Below are 20,806 nucleotides of genomic sequence, written 5' to 3' on the forward strand. Positions count from 1 at the left end.
TTCCATTAAAAGTATATTTTTCATACAAAATAACATATCAACAATATTATAGGGTACTTAAATTTGCTAAATACAAACACATCTTTTATACATATAAAAAATTAAGAGCTTTCATTTAATACAGTACAGAGGTAGGACTGTGATTATCAAAACATACTAAAATGTTTATAAAATACAATAACCATAAACAGTTCTACTAGACTTTGCAGCTAAAATTTTATAAACTACCACATAGTAATATGGAATAATGTCCTACTTCAAAATTTGTCTTAGTGTAAATAATTCCACTTTGGTTCTCCTGGATACAGTGGAAACATGACTAGACTCATATGTTAATGGCTTGAAGCCATTTTCCTATAAAATGACAATAGAAATATACAGACACAATTACCAGTATTAAAAAACAATGACGAAAGGCCACAAAACATCATAATGAACTCTTTTTCTGACGAGACTAGAGCTTGAATAAATATTTATTCTGAATAAATATATGAGAATATCAAACAGATAATGACTTTCATGAGCAAAAATAAACATATACTGTCTTATTTTTCTAAATGAAATAAACTTAACAAAGCTTATGATTGGTGTATCACTTTAGTAAGCTCAGCAAAACGACAATTCTAATTCTTTTGTAATTTGCATTAAAATATTTTACTCCCACATCACTGCAGAGTTGAAATTTAAAAGGTATGCTTACTGTCAGTACATTATCACTGCCAATTAATTGTTTGTGAGGCATGGTTATTACCAAACAAAAGTTGTACTCATTTCATATGAAACTACTTATTTAAAAGATATCCAATGAAGACTAAATGCTTAGCAATATACATTCTTTACTATAAAAATAAAGATAATAACATGACCAAGTAGAACTTGAAAATATCTCTATCTCTTCATAGTGACAAGTATGCAGTATATTTTACTTAAATAAAAACGAAAAGATATACTGTATTTAATGAAATAAATTGTAAAAAAATAAATAAATATGGGTAACAAACCTAATAACAACGGAGATTTTCAATATAAAAGTAAATAAAGAGAAATTGTTCAGATTCCAGCAAAACTTGGGGGTCCCAAACCATGAAACTACAGCCTTCAAAATGAAAGGCTGCAACTACTTTTTAACAAAACACATTAAGATGATGTACTGTTGAATGCTAATGCATGCTGCCATACAACATGATTTGAAGGAGATGATGGCTGCTGAGCAGCTAACACCACTTGCTCTACAGCATCTGCTTCATTGTTAGATTCATTAAGAGCTGTTCCAAGGGTGTATGCCATTCGCATAGAAGACCCTTCTTCTCTCTGAAGTACCCCTTCAGCTACATTAACATTCCCATCACTACTACCAGCTGTTCTAGAGGTGGATGTAACAGTTGATGGTCCCCCTGGTACTGCAATACCATGAATTAATGAGATCAACTGTCCATTGGGTAAGGAAAGGGTAACGGTATCAGGGACATCAGCACCAACCAAGGCCAGTGTAGGTCCCTGCTGAGTTCCATCACTACTAACTAGAACCTGACGAGCAGCTAAAGGTGTAATTTCACCCATAGCTTGAGTCAATAAATCCTCTTCAGTGCCTTCTGCCTCAGCAGAACTTGATGTTTCTCTTGATATATTCACCAAACGATGATTGCGTAAAATGCTAGCATCTGCAACTATCTGCCCATTGAGAGAAAGTTCACCAGATATACCAGCTGATGTATCCAGAAAGGCAACATTGTTAATGTTAGATGTTTCATTATCACCTTCATTGTTGAAATGCGATGGATGATGATGACGCTGATGTCTTAGAAGCCTAGCTCTTGAAGCATATTGACGATAGCACCATTTGCATGGATGAGGAGAGGAGGAAGTATAGGAAGAGCTTTCAGTATCATTATCAGATGTTGGTTTTGCCCTTGGTGGGAGTTCAGCTCCTGGATGATATTTCAAAATGTGTAACTTTCGTTTACTACTGCTTCTGTACCTCTGTAAATTAAAAAAAAAAACTAGATTATTTTCAAAGGTAAAGAAAAAAACATTCAAAAATTGAATCACAGATACTTTAATTGTAGTTATTCATTCAAAATATTTTAGACATGAGTGAAGTTTAAGCTAGTTTTAGATGAAATCCAATTTTATTTTGCTACACATGACACCAAGATAGATAGATAGATAGATTATAGATTTTATATATATGTATATATATATATATATATATATATATAATTATATATATATATATATATATATATATATATATATATATTATATATATATGTATGTATGTACACACTATAGATAGATAGATAGATAGATAAATATATATATATATACATATATAATATGTACATATAATATATATATAATATATATATATATACAGTGGTACCTCGACATATGAAAGGCTCAACTTACAAAAAACTCGAGATATGAAAGCAAATACGAAGATTTCTTTGGCTCTACATACGAAAATAATTCAAGTTACGAAAGGTTGTTGCTGTAAAGTCCCGAGATTCGCCCAGACCACCGAGAACAATTTTAAAACTCGCACCCCGCCAACTGAGTAAACTCGCCACCATCTTCCCGCTCTCCCATTGGTTCCTGATGCTAGTCACCCCCTAAGATCCTGCTCTCCTATTGGTCAGCATCTACCCTTTGTGCTCTATGTATTCTATAGGTAAAAGGATGCTGTAAATTGAAAAACTTATTCATGCAATGCATTTAATAACAAAATATTAGGTAAAGATAGAATAAAGAATAGAAATGAATGGTTATTATACTGTTTGGTATTTTCAGTAGTTGAAGAGAGATAATGAAAATTTATGGCTTACTGTGTACTAGGAAAAGTGATTGCTTGGCAATCGTTCGGTACTCGTAAGTGCTGGATGTAAACAGAAGTTTGGAAGCTTTTTTTTTTTGTTTGATTGTTTATTATAGTTAATGCTTACTTAATAATTATTTGAAATGAGTACATGCAATACATTTAATAAAAAAAATTGTGAATTAGATATCATAACATATAAAATAAATTAGACTGCTACCATCGAAGCCAACAAATACATATTTTCTAGAATTCTTCTTCTTGTTTTAATATTACGTTACGTATGTTTCATTATAGCTGTCAGTAACTCGGTATCTCCATTAGGTAAAGATAGAATAAAGAATATAAATGAATGGTTATTATACTGTTTTGTAGTTTCATTAGTTGAAGAGAGATACTAATAAAAATTTATGGCTTACTGTGTGCTAGGAAAAGTGATTGCTTGGCGATCGCTCGGTACTCGAAAGTGCTGAATGTAAGTTTTTTTTTTTTTTTTGGTGTATTATATTTAATGATTAATTAATAATTATTTGAAATGAGTACATACTGATTATTTATACATTTTATTGGCATATTCTAAGCTTTTAGCTTTTTTGGTTTAGATGTCAGAATCATAGACTAGGCTACAGTAGCAACTGCTAACATAGGCTAGGCTTATTACTAAGGGGCATATGCTAAAGTCCTAATATATGCAGTAAAAATGGGGTTGAACATTACATGCAGTTGAAAATTACTCAAGTATGTACAGTATTTTGTCTTTTTGGAGTCATATTTCTTCCGTCGGATCGGCGTCGTAACCCTAGAACATGTGTTGTAAGCCTGGAAATATAATTTACTGGGGTGTTTTTGTAGGGCTTGGAACGGATTAGGCATTTTACATGTAAAATAGGGTTCAAGATATGAAAAGCTCATGATACGAAGGCCGCCTCGGAACGGATTAATTTCGTATGTCGAGGTACCACTGTATTTATATACATACATACATACATCCATACATATATATATATACATAAATATATAATATATATATACATATACATAATCCGATTTTACAAGAGAGACCAAATTACAATAGCTTAACTTTATCCCATCTTCTAGTTCAGTAAGTTCAAAAACAGCAAGAGAATGGTGAAAGTATTGTTTTAACGTTGTACCTCTTGCGTAAATGTATAGCGCCATGAACAACCAAACGAGAAACAAATTTTTTATTTAGTACAACCGAATTTGATAACAACATCCATTTGGCTTGTATTTCAACCATCGTATGATAGTAAACAATTACCGTAGTTATGTTATAAATGATGTTATGCTGAATCGGACTGAGATATTTTCATGTAATAACTTTATTCACTATAGATCTAAGATCAACAAGGAAATATACTGTTAAATTTAAACCAAGTTGTAGCTGAAGCTGAGAAAACTGTTCAGGCTGCTCATGTCTATTATCATGTATGGGAAACAAGGATAAAACTTCCGTAAACTTATGCCATCAAACTCAACCATAGATAAAACTGAGAGAAAATTGAGAGAATATCATTTTAATCAAAACTACTGGGCTTGAAAGAACACATTTACTGTTGTTTTCACGCCGATAAAAAATAAATAACATAAAGCTCGTATTACAATGAAATGAAGTGAAAATAGCGAACGGAATCAAGTAATTTTTTTCGCCATTAACGTGCTGCCAACATAATCTGTTAAAAAAAAATTACCTTGTCTCATATAAGTCAAGTATCTAGACATTTGTTTATGCTACCTAGAAGCAAGAAAATGTGCTCAAAATGGAGTTAAATATGGCAAAATAAACTCATATTAGCCATCAGCTGATTTCCAAACCAAAGCATTGACCGCAATGTTAGTAGTATTTTATATTACAATAATATAAGAATACATACAATATCACTGGATACAGTGAAGTAATGCATTACTTTTTAAAAGATTTATGGAAACGATGCATATTTACTTTTTCTTCTTTGCTTATCTTAATTTTTGTCACTACGCCATCTACGTAGCAGCGGCATATCAAGCTTGTACCTAAATTTTTTGCTTGTGTAACAAAGCACAAAACTGACCAAGTGACGACTTGTATCTAAGAAAACTCGTACATTAATTCACTCATAGGTCAAGGTACCACTGTATTTGTTGTATTGTATTTTTGGAGGTTTGGAAAAGGTTAATCCAATTGCCACCATTTTTATTGGGAAAAATTTGCTTGGTCTCAAGAACAGACTATTTTAAGGCATTTTTTTGGAATTATTTAAATCCATTAACCAAGGTATAACTTTACTATGAAAACTCTAACCCAATATAAATATTTCTATCACATCAGTCTAAGTGTATGTATGTAGTAAATCAATACTAATAAGACTTACTTTGTCACAGTGCTGGCATTTATAACATCGATTAGCCTTCAATATTGGTTGGTTTAGCTCAGGAACACATTTCAAGTCTACATTTGGGTGTCGTTTGGCCAAGTGATTAACTAGCATTCCTCTCCGTTTAAATCCAAGCAAGCAAATAGTGCACTTGTAAAGGAACTGTTTGTAGTCTGTAGGATCCACCTGAAAATAAATGGAATTTTTGCATGAATGTGATAAAAGAATTAAAATTTTCTATTGGACTCTCTACCTCTACCTTAATATCACCCTAATGCTATAGCAAACAAACTTCTGAATAAATAGAATTACTTAAACCCTACACATTACTGAACAACAAAAATGACAAATTTATATTTCACTGACCCTAAAATCAGAATGAATCACCATTTGGGAGGAAGAATTACATAAGGAAGACACAGCTGCCAGAAGTCTTACCCTGGAAGAAATGATAAGGCTAAGGCAAGTCCATAAGGAATGTTTTCATGAGTAAGGAGTTTGCAATGGAAGAATCTCCTGATGACAGGCACATCTCCAAGTAATAATTCTGCAGTGAATGTGGCCAGAGGAAGCAAGATACAAGGAAAGAGTCAAGTACTTGGCCAATCTTTCCTACCTTGAAGCTTAAGTACACACAGAATTGACTGCAGAAATCATATACACAGGATCAGAAGGAAATCCAAGACTTGATAGGTACATAAGCCAGTCTGCACCTGAAGAGATCAAGACCATGGGAATAGAAACATCACCAAGCAAGGCAGCTACAGCAGCGAAGATGAACAAGGCAACTAGATCCTGGAACATTACCTACGTAAGTGGTGGGGGGGCAACTCTCAAGTCTTTGAATTATACAAAGGCAAGAAACTGTCCCTGGAGAACAGATGTGACTTGGGATCAGAGCCTAGTAAAGAAAATCATCAACCATGAATTCCATTGCAGAGGTGGAAGAAGCTCAGGCATTGAAGAGAATTTCTCTGGAGAGCAGACAGTTGGCATAGAAACAGGCATAGGCATACTGCAAGGGTGTGAAGACCTAACAGCAGCAGGGGTAGTATGGGTAATGAGAAAGCCTCATCTAAAGACATTGACAACTTGACCCTCTTTGTCCCTGCAGGAGGAGCTGAACCAAAAGATCAGCAAACAAGAAGGAAGAACATTATTGTGCCTATAAGCAATTTTTTTTTTACAGAATATCACTGTTGTTTAGAACAATTTGCAAACTAAACTTGCTCCAAACATCAAGGGCACTGTTAATCGGATCACTCTCTAGGACAACATGAAAGTGCTTCAAGAACTACTGTCCCTACTAACACACAAAAGTAATCTTTACTAATACAGTGGCAAATCATAGGTGAATGGCAAAAGATAACTTTACTGAGCAAACAATGAACCCCTATCCTGGCAAGACAAAGGCAAAAAGTTATATAACAGCCTGAATGCACAGTTATCAAAATATTATTTTCATGATAAAATTAACTTTCATATATACTTACCAAGTAATTACACAACTATACTTTCCACTTGCATGGCAGCTTAAATAAAAAAAAAATTGTGGTAGCACTACCTAACCCACTATCAGAGAACAACAGGAACACCAAAGCAAGAGAATTCACTTCTCATGTACCTTTATGTCCATGAGAAGGGAGGAGGGATGGCTCTGATCTGTAATTACTTGTTAAGTATATATGAAACCTAATTTTATCCTGAAGATAACATTTTCTTAAAAGTAACTTGCCACGTAATTACACAGTTGAATCCAACATTAACAGGAGGTGGGATACATGGACATATTCTACTCAAAAACATTCAGACATGAAAATTAATTTGAAATAGACAATTTGCTGGCACTAACACAATACTAGTTTCCTTACCTGGGAAGAGAGCCACTTCAGATAATTATGGCTTCTGGTCCGTGCTCATTCTAACCTGTAGTGACATGGCAGAATAGTCTCGAGACGTCTCTACTTTTAAGCGGAACTTACAATTCTGATGACTTGCAAAGCATAGCAACAGTTGCCCTTGCCTGGGCACAGTCCCAAAAAAATGCTCTGTCATGTGCTTTCACCTTAAATGTAGGCAGGATGTACTCCTGGATCTGTGAATGAGCCTCAGTAACCAGATCTCTATGGAAAAAATTACAAATTTTCTAAGGCAATTTGTATTTTTCATAGCTACAAACCTGAGGTCTTAACAATAGGATCATTTCTAGCGCCCAGCTGGATGCGCTTCAAAAATAGATGAAAGCAAGGAATCTTGTGATATCTGGCAATGCATGCGTAGATCGGGTGAAGGATGGTTGAAGACCATTCACCTACGATCACACATCAGTCTTTCCCAACTCAGGATGTCTTAACAAACAGAGGGGCGGCTAGAGGTGGGCAGTATAATGTTTTGAGATCTCAGGTTTGTAGCTATGAAAAATTCAAATTGTCTTAAAAAATTTGTCATTTGTTCATACGCGAACAAACCTTCAATCTTAACAATAGGATAGATTCATCCTTGGAGGGAGGTACAAGACATCCTAGACCGGCTGGGGGCCTAGCCACCAGTCCAGGTTCCAGAAGAAATGACTTCTGGAGAGGGACTGAAGCCTGTGAGAAGCTACATATATTGATATCTAACCACTCAGACCTGAGTGATGTACAATGATATATGGGAGAACCATTGTACAAGGAACCAAAGAGAAACTTTGACTGTTTCATAGCAAACCAACACACCAGGGTTTGTACTACTCTCAACTCCTCCTTGCCTAGGAGTGGAGCATATGCTACCTAATAGAGGGTTTGACATTTGCATAATATGTGACCACACTATCAGTATGACTACCTTACTCATTGTATCAGACCAGTCCGGCGAATGACATGTCTATTCCTTAACCTGGCCGAAGGAAGAAGGAAAGGTACAAGAGAAAGAAGGAGACCAGCCAACTCACTCATTCTCTCATCCACACAATCATCTTAGGAAAGATAAAAAAAAGTGCCCTGTTAGGGCCAACTATGAGTACACAACCTGTTGGGCAGCCACCACAGTACCCAGGGAAAACGTGTCCACAGATCTGTGGCCAACATTCTTGCAACAGAAAGAGGCGAACGTGGACTGGCGTAACCAAGTATCAGCGCTCAGCCCTCTATGTACAGCCAAGTTCTTTTTGAAAGCCAGAGAGGGACCAATACCCCTAACGTTGTGCGCTCTAGCCTGGACAGATGTGGTGGTGGAATCATCAAGAGACAAGTATGCCTGTCTGATGGCTTCCCGTATCCAAAAATATATAGTATTCCTAGACACCTCTTTCTTGTACGGCCTGTGGTAACAATAAGTCTGCGGCAGCCTGGTCCAAGGTACCAAGTCCTTTTAAGATAGCAACGCAGGGCCCGGACAGGGCACAACAAATGCTCAAGAGCATCACCACCCACAAGTCACTCAGTGATGGAATGGAAAAGGAAGTGATCCTGCCATCGTGCACAGAGGGATTTTGGGTCTTGGCCACGAATTCCAGGACAAATTCGAAGGACAATGACCCCCAACCCCTGGCAAGCTTCACCTCATAGCTCAGATCGTGGAGCTCTCCTACCCTCTTGGAAGATGCCAAGGAGAAGGAAAACTGCCTTGAGCGTCAAGTTCCTGTTAGATGAGCGACACAAGGGCTCATATGGACTCTTAGTGAAGCTCTTGAGAACCAAGGAAGCATCCCACATCTGAGGCTTGAGCTCTCTAGGAGAACTCGACTGCTCAAACCCCTTAACTAGCAAGGAAAGTTTCCAGGAAGAGATGTTGATACCTTTAAGGCGTAACACCAAACTCAGGGCCCTCTGTAGCCTCTAATGGCAGAAACGGACAAACGTTTCTCGTCTCTGAGGAAGGTTAAAAGTCCACTATTCGCTGAATAGAGGTTGCGAGTGGAGAAAAACCCTGTTACGACACTAGTCACAGTAGATCGCTTATTGCCTTGGAGACAGCGGAGGTTGACTTTCTGAGAATGCTGGACAATGACCTGCCGTCCTTCTGAGAAAAGCCTCTTGCTCAGAAGAGAAACTTGAAAGCCTCCAACCCTGAAAAGACAGGGATTCTACTGACTGGTGGAACATTTCCACAAGGGGCTGACACAGGAGATGTTGCCAAGAGGGAAATCTCCCTCGGAACTCTGATAACAACTACAGCAGATCTGGGAACCACTCCACTTGAGGCCACAGAAGGGCTACCAAAGTCATCCTGAGACCCTGTGAACTCATTAGCCTGTTCAGAACTTGACGGATCAAACAAAACTAAGGGAAGGCATACACCTCCAGGTTGTCCCAAGGATGTTGGAATGCATCCTCTGCCAATGCTAAAGGCTCTGGGACCCCTGAACAGAATATCTCCAGCTTCCCGTTGAAGTGAGTCGCAAAAAGGTCCAACATGGGTCTATCCAAAACCTGGAAAAGCTTGTCTGCTACCACTTGATGAAGCGACCACTCAGTGCTTAGGATCTGATCCTGATGACTGAGTTTGTCTGCAACCACATTCAGTTTACCTGGGATATACCTGGCTGAGAGCTCTGCCTAACTGCTGACCGCCCACTGGTGAACCTCGACGGTAAAGGCGTGAAGTTGACGAGAAACCAGGCCTCCCTGTTTGTTCACATAGGCTACCACCATAGTGTTGTCCGACATGAGAACGACAGAATGACATTCTACTATCTTCCAAAACTTCTTCAGACCCAGGAAGGCTGTCTTCAACTTCAAGATGTTGATATGTTGCTACTTGTCCTCCAAATGCCTGAAGTGATGAGGTCCCCTACATAAGCCTGCCCAACCTGCGAGGTATGCGTCTGGGAACAGAAGGAAGTCCGGTGGAAGAGAATGCAGGGGACACCCTTCGAAAGATTCTGGTCGTCCAACCACCAACGAAGGTCTTCTCTCATTTCCAGAGACAGAGGAAACATTAACAGGGGTGAGTCCCCTGCCGGAGACAAGAATTCTCCCAGTCTCCATTGCAGAGACCGAAGAAGACGCCAATGAGGGACCAGCTTCTTCAGGGATGACAACACTTCCAGAAGAACCTGCAACTGATGAGCTGACTGATGTGGTTTCGACAGGAAGTTGCGCGCCACCACCCCCAACTTCTCCAATCTCTGATCAGACGGGAAAACTATTGCCACTGTTGTATCGATGACCATGCTCAAGTAGAGAATCCTTTGACTGGGTACGAGGTTCGACATTTCCTGGTTGAGTACAATGCCCAGTTCCAGACAGAACCGAAGTAGACGATCCTTATCCTGCGGCAGCTTTTCCCTGGAAACTGCCAAGACCAAGTAATCATAGAGGTACCTCAGCAGATCCCCTGAGCATGGGCAGAACTTGACACGAGAGAAGACCCTTGTGAACACTTGAAAGGCTTTTGTCAGCAGGAAGCATAGGACTTTGAACTCAAACACCTTGTTCCCAAGAGAGAAGTGAAGGAATTTCCTGGATGTCGGATGAACAGGGACTTGGAAGTATGTGTCCCTTAAGTCTATCGACAGCATGAAGTCGCCTTCCCTCATGGCTGCCAACACCGAATGCTGGGTCTCCATCTTGAATCGTGTCTTCCTAATGAAGTGATTCAAGGTGGATAAGTCGATCACGGGTCTCCATCCTCCGGACACCTTGAGCACCAAGAAGATGTGATTGTAAAACCCCGGAGACGGACGCACCACTTCCTCTATCGCAACCTTGTCCAGCATTCTCTGCACCTCCTCCCGAAGAGCCAAGAGCTTCAGAGAATCTGGAGGATATGCCTTCGGGAGCTGCAGTTTGTCCGACAGAGGGGGAGAGAAATCGAATGGCAGTAGGCACCCCACCCGAAGGTTATCTACCACCCACTTCTCTGCCCCATAACTCTGCTAGGCAACCCCCCTCCGTGGCACAGGAGAGGGAGAGGCGCCTAACCTACCGAGGGCCCAATTACCTCTGCCCTTTGGGCCCCTTCTTGGCCTAAAGGAACGACAGCGAAAGGGACGTTGACCCTCTGACCAAGGCTGAGTCGAACGGGAAGGCCCTGCCGAACTCGAATTCCTTGATGGCCTACCAGGCGACGATCTTCTTGACTACTGCTGGACAGGGGGGGGAGGAGGAGGAGGATGTCTCCGAGGATGAGACTTCGACTTAGACACGGTCTGGTGCATCAGTCTGTCTTTGGTGTCAGCCCAATGCTGGCCTATCGCATTCTAATCAGCAGAAGGTTAGCCTATAAATTAACACTGAGGTGAGCCATATACAAAAATGCCTTGCCTTCAGACTGCAACAGACTGGCAAGAGAGGATGCAGTCACCAACCCTTCTGGGGACCTGTCAGAAGGTATCTTGGCATCCTGCGGAGACAAGGACGGAGCCACCGGCCACATCTGCTCCAAGGTCAATCCTGGCTTCAGGCGAATGACATCTGGGTTAAGATGGCACGACATTAAAAAGTATGATTCATTAACATGTCTGTGAATGGTCATGGGCATGGCCGACTTATGAACGTGAGTTGGAGAGGAATCCCGAACACTGGAGATCGAAAATCGAACTCTTAGAAGCATCAGTGAGAGGGGTAGGCAAACACTGCTGCTGCAGCAACTTCACGCTCACCACCTTCGACCTATTGACAGGCGCCTTGAGATCCTTGCGGTGGCAAATAGGCCTTGGAGAAGAAGGAGCACTTGCATCATGTGCAAGGACAGGGGAGGTGCAACACACTTGCGATGTGCATGGATGGGGGAGGTTGCAACACACTCGAGACATGCACGGACGAGGGAAGTTGCAACACCCCCACAACTCGATGCAGACGATGAAGCAGTTGCTGCAGATTACACAAGGGAAGCTACACTAACACTCTCAGGGGAGGTTGCAACACGCTCGTGATGTGCATGGATGGGGAAGGTTGCAACACACTCAAGAAATGCATGGATGGGGGAAGTTGCAACACGCCCGCGATTCGATGCAGAGGACGAAGCCACTAATACTCTCCGAAACACCAAGATTCTCAAGACATGGAAAACCTGGAATTCCGGGGCACACACGTTGACGAGGCCGAGAAGGAGCAGAAGAAGCTATATCATCCCCCAAACACACACACTAAACACAAGCGAAACAGGCAATGAACCGGGTAAAGGCCAAGAGAGGTAAACACTACTCTCGCCCAGGCGGTCAAAGAAAGACTGATGTGTGATCGTAGGTGAATGGTCTTCGACCATCCCTCACCTGACCTACACATGCGTTGCCAGATATTACAAGATTCCTTGCTTTCATCTGTTTTTTAACTGGATCCAGCTAGGCGCTAGAAATTATCCTATTGTTAAGACCGAAGGTTTGTTCGAATATGAACAACAACAATGCATTCTTTGAAAAATGTTGAGATGGGTTTTTGACAGAACACCAGATATTGCTGGCAGGGCCTGTGACTTTCTCGGTTCTATCTAGGTAATACTGTAGTGCCCTAACAAGACAAAGGACTCTTTCCTCCTCTTCTGGCTGAGGATATACATACGGTTCTTGATAGTAAACAAGCATAGCCAGGGGTTGGATGGTGTCTCATTCTTGGCCAGGAAACTGAGAGTGAACGTGCAGACTGCGTTTCCCCGAGCAAATCTTAGCCGCTTGTCTATGGCCTGAAGTTCACTAACTCACTTGGAAATCGCCAAAGCAATGAGGAACAGAGTCTTCTGAGTTAAGTTCTTTAGGGACGTGGAACAGAGAGGCTCGAGAGGGGCCCGTTTATCACTTGAGTACCACATCAAGATTTCAAGATACAGAATCAACTTGCGTTTGCTTAGAAGTCTCGAAGGATTTAACCAGGTTGTTCAGATCTTGGATAGATGAAAGATCTATGTCTCTGTGTTTAAAAACTGAAGTCAGCATGGACCTATACCCTATAATGGTAGAAGAAGAGAGCCCCTTAATAGTCCTCAGGTAGAGGAGGAAGTCTGCTATCTGAGCTACAGAGGTTTAAATAAAGAAGATGTTATGTCTGCTACACCATCTTCAGAAAACTGCTTAGAATGGTAGACCTGGCAAAAAGACTGAAGTTTATATCTTCCAATATCCTCCGCAGCTGATCTTTAAAAATCCTCAACTATGATGAGATGATGTCGATTTTGTGGGAGCAATCTCAGGATGTCCCCTAAGAGTCCAAAATGGAGCTACCAGGGTCATTGTCACATTGTGGTGAGATCTAAATTTATTAAGTATGTACTTCTCTTATCATGCTGAATGGTGAGAATGCGTATCAGTCTAGATTTAACCAGTTTAGAAGCATGGCATCTGTCGCCCATGCCACAGGGTCAGGAACTGGAGAACAAAAGACAGGAAGGTGATGATTCCTTAAGGTGCCAAATAGGCCTAATGTTGGTCTCCCCCACCGTTTCCAAAGATCATTGCAGGCCATGGGGTCCAATGTCAACTCCATGGGGAGGACCTGTTTGCGACAACTCACTCCGTCCACTGCCTTCACTGCAGTTTGTAACTTGAATATCACATCAACTGCCAAATCTCAGTCTATCTAACCTCTGAGAATCACGTCACCTATGGTTCTTCATTCATGATACAATCTTTCTGACAAACTCTTGCTTGCCAATGTCACTGTAAGTACTCTTAACTCTGGTTTAAAAAGAAGCAAAGTCTTACATCCATCACTAAACACTTTCTTTGTTTACTAATAGGAGATATGTACCAGTAACCCAGAATTGCTTTTCCCCTTTTATAAAAGCAGTTTGTGCCTTTTTTGTCCTTTCACTTTCAAACTAATTTTGTTCAATTGCACTTATGAATGCATACGCAATGCTATTTCTACCTGTATCCTTTTCATCAGAAATAATACCCCCAGTAATTCATTTCAAGATGATAAATTTGTTCCTTAATCGGAAACAAGTCAACAAAGAAAAATATTAACCAAAAGCTAACATAAAAGGCCAAGCTTCAAAAGTACTAGCATATTCTGGCACTGAATTTTTTTTATCATTATTTACCCTTTCATGAATAAAATATAACAATGAAAATAATGTTAAAATATTTAGTTAATAGGTACTATATAGTTAGATTCTGAGCACCTGGCTATACAGTAAAATATTACAACAGGCATTCAAAGAAAATGTGCAAGAATAGAGAATATTGAAGGGACACGGTGAAGACTAAGTTTTCTCTTTTTCTTTCTTTTCCCATGATAGTTTCAAGAATTCTTATATTCGATCTATCACTGAAATCCTCTATTCTATTCAGTACATACAAGTTAAAAAGGATGAGAAGACATTTTACAATGAAAATATTATACTCAATATCTTATGTCACCTGACAACTAACTCAACAAGTTTACACAATCATATTATAAAACATGTTGGAAAATACCTTTGGCACAAACTTTGGTGGCCCTTTAACAGATTTGGGACTTCTATCTCCACGCTCAGCAGAATGCATTCGCTTTGAGTGTTCTCGCATCTTGTCCTTTCTTTTGAAACTTTTTCCACAGTCTGGGCATAAAAAATCTCTTCGGTCAGAATGGCTGTAAATGAAATCCAAATGAAGTCTATTACCCTTTTGTTAAAAGTCATACCAAGTACCCTCCCTTTCACACTTGCTCAGTGTCATTCAATAAGAAATTTCTAAACAAAACAAAAACTTTCAAATCTCTTACTATTAGTATTCTTTTAGATCCATATATATTAATAAACAGTAAATCTGAGTACCAATCCGTTTTTTTTGTTTACATATACATAATAATATTTCCAGCATGTTAACCCTTAGGGGACAGGCTAAATATATGTTCAGCACCTCCCCCGACCGGACAAACTTTAAGACTGGCCAATTTAAGAAAACACACATCAATGGAAAGAGGAAAATATGCAAATGCACATGGTGTATGAAAAAAAAATTATAAAAATCTCTCTGTAACTTCCAAGGGAAGTAGAAAATGAATATTTACAATCCTGTCCAGGGCCACTTTCCCAAGACACTTGTAAATTTTACCAAGTTATACATTTTTTAAATAATTTATTTATCTATCTTGTAAAAGTATTATATTACAGCTCACACAATATCATAACAGATGAAAACTACAGTCAGTAACAAATTCACAGTATATTTATTGTAAAATATTTACCAAATTTACTGAGATGGGGAGCTGCAGTAACTTTTTCTGAGGTATACTACCTACTTTTTTTCTAATATTTCTTTGCACTTTGCAAAATTACAATTATAACAGACGTACAATCACAAAAGATAAGAACTCAAACCAACAGCAATCCCTGGGTATACTAATGAGCAAATAAATAAAAAGATGTCTTGGGATAGATGGGCAATATATTCCCCCAATAAGTCTCTAGGCATACCAATCGCCCTCTGTCCTGTGGTGTGCTACTGTAGTTGCCATTGCTCATTTATGATAATTTAATAGATACGGTTTCTTTCTCACTATATTCACCTGAATCGTACGAAGCGTAATTATAATAGTACTCATATGACTTAGCCTGTCCATCACTCAAAAGCCGTCCATTAAGGGTTAAGAATACACAGTTACTAAGAGCATTTTCCTTAATTTTATCTTCAAAACATTTCATGAAAATTAACAATATCCACATTAACATCAAATATCTAGAATGTTTAAAAAGTATTAATACTGTATCAAGTAAAAATTTGCTACTTTAAAAATTGAGGCCTATTTAGATATCTCTATCTGAAATATTGGATCAAAAACTTCTATTCTGCTGCATAGGCTTACTATTGAAGCTAAAATACTAAAATCTCCAAACAATATAAAAATTGTTAATACTTACCTAAGCATGTGAATTTTTAATTTATCAACAGAAGGCATCTCCTTCCCACAAATTGAGCATATATGAGGCATTACAGCATGGTACGATCGTATATGCCGCCGAATCTTACTGTATGTTGGAAATACCTGAAAATAATTTTTTGAAAATATATAGTGACAGATCAATTTTTGTAATCTTCTCTGAAACACTTGAGACTCATTCCAAAACAGTCATACTACAAATTGCAGAAGAAAAAAAATGTGGAAACAGACATCAAACATGATGTCCTAGATAACTCCTATTACATATTATCATTAATATTATTATTATATATATTTCATCATTATTAGACAACCATCTTGACCTTATATTGGTTAGTTTGTTTCCAAAAATAAAAAAAAAATACATAAATTTTGATGTAAGAATGAGGCTAAACTGAGAAAAAAAGCAATTCACCTTTAATGTGAAGACCCTGTAATGTACTGGTTTGCTACAGCCTGGACAGGATACTGATAATGTAAAATCACAATTCTTGGAAGTAAATTGTATTTTTCCTAACTATACAAACCTGAGGTCCTTTACGTAAGTAATTACTTTCGGCGTAGCTGGAATTAAGGCCATTAAATTCTTGAACAAGGTGGTTAGGCAGTAACTACCGTGTGGCAGGTGAGTAGGCTAGCCTGCCCGGATGTAAACACTCCACTTTGCCTTTCGACCCAGGTTCAGATTGAGGGGTGGCATGAGGTGGGCATGTATGTAAAGGACCTCAGGTTTGTGTAGTTAGGAAAAATACAATTTACTTCCAAAAATTGTGATTTGTTCCTACACAATACACAAACCCTTGGCCCTTTACATGAGGAAGACTCACTGATTGGTGGGAGGAATCTAAGTGGGCCACTAAAACCGACTGGAGTTCTGCACACCTAGGCTACTCCTCCTGGTCGTAAGAGCGAGGAGGAGTGCCCTGCCTCTGACAACTTGATCGGAGTATAGGAGCTGCACGATCAAGAGTCAGACTTCTGGGCCTTTTCGAAATGAGTGAGGGATCGTAACTCATCCGAAAATGGGCTGGGAGGAATATTTGGAGTCAGAGACATTATATAAGAAAAAGAAACATAAAAAGGATGCTTTATGTATAAGCTTACTGCATCAATCGTTCGACCAGCCCAAGGAAGAGGAGTGGAAGGACGAGGTGTGGAAGGTGGAGAGGCCAGTCACTCTCGCATCCTCCTTACCTCTACAACTGCACACCATAGGTGAGATGCAACTTGTCCTCTTGAAGGAGCTGGGTAAGCAAATACAACCTGCAAGCATCCACCACTGGTCCAGGGAAATGGGGTTCCAAGGACCTGTGGGATAGATAGATATGGTCGCAATGACCTTATCTATCTTCCTGTCCGACATATTCTTCGGAGTGATGACAAGTACCCATCCACTGGACTATCCAACTGCAGCGAAGTCTCTCACGGTCTCGTAATATTCCCCAGCAGATAAAGACACAGACACTCCATGGTGGGTGCCGATCCTTATGGGTACAGGAACACGCCAATAGGACAAAGTAATGACTGATCTGGATCAACCAATACAAAGTCCACAGCGCCCATCAGACGAAGTCAATTGCCTTCTAGAGACTGAGGTCCCTGATGGCAAGACAGAAGTTCTCATAGTAGTTGAATCTCAACTAAGGAGAAACAATACTATATGCTAGTGAAAGACTAAGGTGAATGCGGACCTACGTCTTCACAGGTGAATCAAGAGAAGTTAACTCTCAAGATTCTGAAGTAGAAAAAGTACCGTCGATGACATCAACCAGTGAAGACGGCTTTAATCCCTGTTGTTTTACAGAGGACTGAAAAAACTAAACCGCTATTTCATTGCTGTTCGGTGAGAAGTCGGAGATTGCAATGAAAACACAGTAATGAAAACACAGGGATTGTACTGCCTGAAGAACCACTTCTCATGGGCTGGATCAGGGAGGACATTCCTATTAGAAGTAGAGCTGGCAGGGTGGGGAACAGGCAAAGTCTTTCGTTATTCATCTACAATTCGGGGTGAACAAAGACTAATTGCACACCTATGAATTACGCGATGTATTTAGAAGACAAACTCAGATGTCTGAAGAAATCATTCTGTGTCATCGCAGCGGCAGGTGCGATGAAGCGGAAGACTAGGCTACAGACTTCTGTTACTGTGAGGTAAACAGAAAGATGATAACAAGTCTAGCGAGATATCTCTGTCTGAAAATTCTTGCAACGGCAAAAGGCAACGCAGTAGAGATGGTCATACATGTATGCGAGAATTCCAGCCAACCAGAGACCTAAGTCAGTGATTGCCAGGCAGAGATTCGGTTCGGTAGTCAATCATCGCAGAGGAGGAGAGAAAAACCCGACCGAACTATCTTGGAGAGCCAGCAGGAGTTCTGGCTGCAGCAGGCAGGGCTGCCAGGCAGCCCAGACACCGCTAGCTCTCACTCACTGTTACGAACTGAGAGAAAGAGGTCTGTTCCAAGTTCGATATTATTATAAACAAAAAGAATTCAACACCAACAGTTGAAACTGGGGATATGAATATAGAAAGATGCACAAACACAACAAAGGTTTATTTACAAGCTTACTAACAAAGATAAATGCAGAATGGTCTCCTATTTACATAACAAAGACAAATCTTACACTGCATGAACTGGGGGAACAGTGAGGTAATGTCAATACTTGCTGGCAAATTTTGCGCTGTCGGAGATCTATGCTTGAAGCGGTGGCTTCACAAAAAGAGAAATGAAATTGCAGGCGTCTTCCTGACTCTGTATTGCAGAAAACAATGTCTACTCTTGATACTTGAAGGAAAGGAACTCCTCAAAAACCTCTTGCAATAAGTTGCCCCTCTGGAGTCTTGCTCTACATCGAAATGCCTCGGTCGTCCACTCCCGGACGACTTGACCAGAATCCGATCAAACTTTCGAGCACCTTTTCCTCTCTGATCCTTCGTCTGTTCCTTCTCTCTGATGATCTCTGATCTCTGCTGCTGGGCTCTCACTGATAATCTGATCTGTGACTCTTACTGATGATCTGCTGGCTCCTACTTCGTCAGTCGTATTTACACGGCAACCTGGAGGCGTGGCTTACCAGCGAACGTCACAGGCTCCCGAGATTACCGGAACTTCTTAGAAGAATCTCGACAAAGTATTGCATCAGAAATCACGGCGTTCCTCATGTCATGTCGGCGCCTGTCAAGTTCCACAACATTCATGCCGATTCTAGAACCATCATGAGAACAGGCGCCTCCAACACGCGCGAATGCCTCCGTGCTGCAGAACTTCTCGAAGAAGATGTGTTTTCATTTCCTTTAGCTTATCTTTTGTCGCTATGAAGCGATTGCCATGACACTCACTTGTCATCCTGCGTCGCCAGGTAATTCATTCCATGAAGGAATGCTTTCGGCTAGAACCATCGAGCGCAAGAAAATACGCTCGAGCATTTGCATTTCAACCAAAACGGGTTTCGGTGAATGCAAACGCTGTGGTGTTGTTTTGTAAACAATATCACTAGTATCTCGAAATCGAAACTGGCAACTCTTGGGAGTCTTACAAGTCAGTCCCGAGTTGTAGTTCAATTAAGAAGATACTATTCGTCTCGGTCACATACCCGTAGAGTTAACTACAGTATGTGCCTACACCTCGCGCAATTCAACTGATAACAGAAGCATGTCACGAGAGAAATATACGTAGTATATTTGTAGGTTCCTGTACATAGACCTCCAGCCTAAATTCTCTTCCATTCGAGGAATAAGAAAAAGGACTAGAAGCCGACCTCCGTCATTCTCTAATGAAGAGAGCGAAGGTGAAGTCTTCCCAAAGGAAGACTTCTACTGTGATAACAGGATACCGAAGAAGACTAGTTGAAGCTGAACTGGAGTTCCCAAAACAGTAGCACTGGAGAGGCATTCAAACTCTCGGTGCTATCCATCCTGAATGGATTGACGTATGTTTGGTAAAATCCTAGGATTGAACCAAAAACATAGTCTTCCGGGTTTGAATTCCGAGGAGTAAATCCACCGAATTCCTCTTATTTCCTTGTTTCATTCTGGTATAACCAAGAAGTAAAGGGAAAAAAAAAAAAAGAGAGGATTGACTGTTATTGCTCGTTCTTCTCTATCCCGGGGGTGACCGCCTACTGGGGCAACGGCCCGTCAGGTTCATCCAGGCTGAGCCCCTCCCGAGATATTCTTCCTTCACCAGCAGTACTTCTTTCGAACGCTAGAAATTCCAGGAATTCGAGCATTTGGCAAGATTCCCGATTATCGTAGTAACAATTATCAAGAATTCTCGTCTCGCCCACTCTGGACCGAGGTCTCACCCAAGTGTTTGCAGATCGCAGAAGACACAAACACTCGGAGAGTGCTAGAAACTCCAGAGAATTTAAGTGCTCGGCAAAAACCCCCCAAATTCTGTCAAGACGATCATCGGGTGGTGGTCCTCCCGATTCCCGTAGAAGTCGAGGAGGAATGGGCAAGATCCTTCCTCAATGACGGGGACTTACGTCCGGTAGGACCCGAAGGTCCCTCCAGGAACGCAGTCCCCGTCGCGGAATCCTACAGAGAACGCTCTGCAGGATCCCTCCCATTCCCGTCGCAGCCATAGGAAGAGAGGGAATGGGGGGAGAAAGAACTGGATGCTCTCGCCCGCCTTGCCAGCGGAACTAGCAGTCGGAGAAGCGAGTTACAGGCAGTCATCAACCTGCGGTGATGGCTGCTCCGAGTCTAGAAAAACGTTTTCCTGAGGAGTGTCACAATACTCGTACTGTAGGCGAAATGTCTGCCGCCACTGTGACCGTCGTCTTGGAGGGGCTGAGCGTGCACCTGACAGGAGAGCCCACACCGGTCT

At 40.5% G+C, this 20,806-nt stretch overlaps 1 protein-coding gene across 3 annotated transcripts in view; it reads right to left on the reverse strand.

Moving 5' to 3' along the window:
* Positions 1 to 20,806, reverse strand: part of LOC135217107 (uncharacterized) — a 172,532-nt gene continuing 151,726 nt past the window's right edge. For all 3 annotated transcript variants that reach the window (XM_064252801.1, XM_064252799.1, XM_064252802.1), the window contains 4 exons: positions 15,952 to 16,076; positions 14,528 to 14,681; positions 5,188 to 5,376; positions 1 to 1,980 (listed from right to left, as the gene is read on the reverse strand). In XM_064252801.1, the coding sequence (XP_064108871.1) occupies positions 1,138 to 1,980; positions 5,188 to 5,376; positions 14,528 to 14,681; positions 15,952 to 16,076 (1,311 nt within the window). In that variant the 3' untranslated portion in view covers positions 1 to 1,137. The remainder of the gene's footprint in view (positions 1,981 to 5,187; positions 5,377 to 14,527; positions 14,682 to 15,951; positions 16,077 to 20,806) is intronic.

This window comes from Macrobrachium nipponense, chromosome 7 (assembly GCF_015104395.2).
Source record: "Macrobrachium nipponense isolate FS-2020 chromosome 7, ASM1510439v2, whole genome shotgun sequence".
Lineage (NCBI taxonomy): Eukaryota > Metazoa > Arthropoda > Malacostraca > Decapoda > Palaemonidae > Macrobrachium > Macrobrachium nipponense.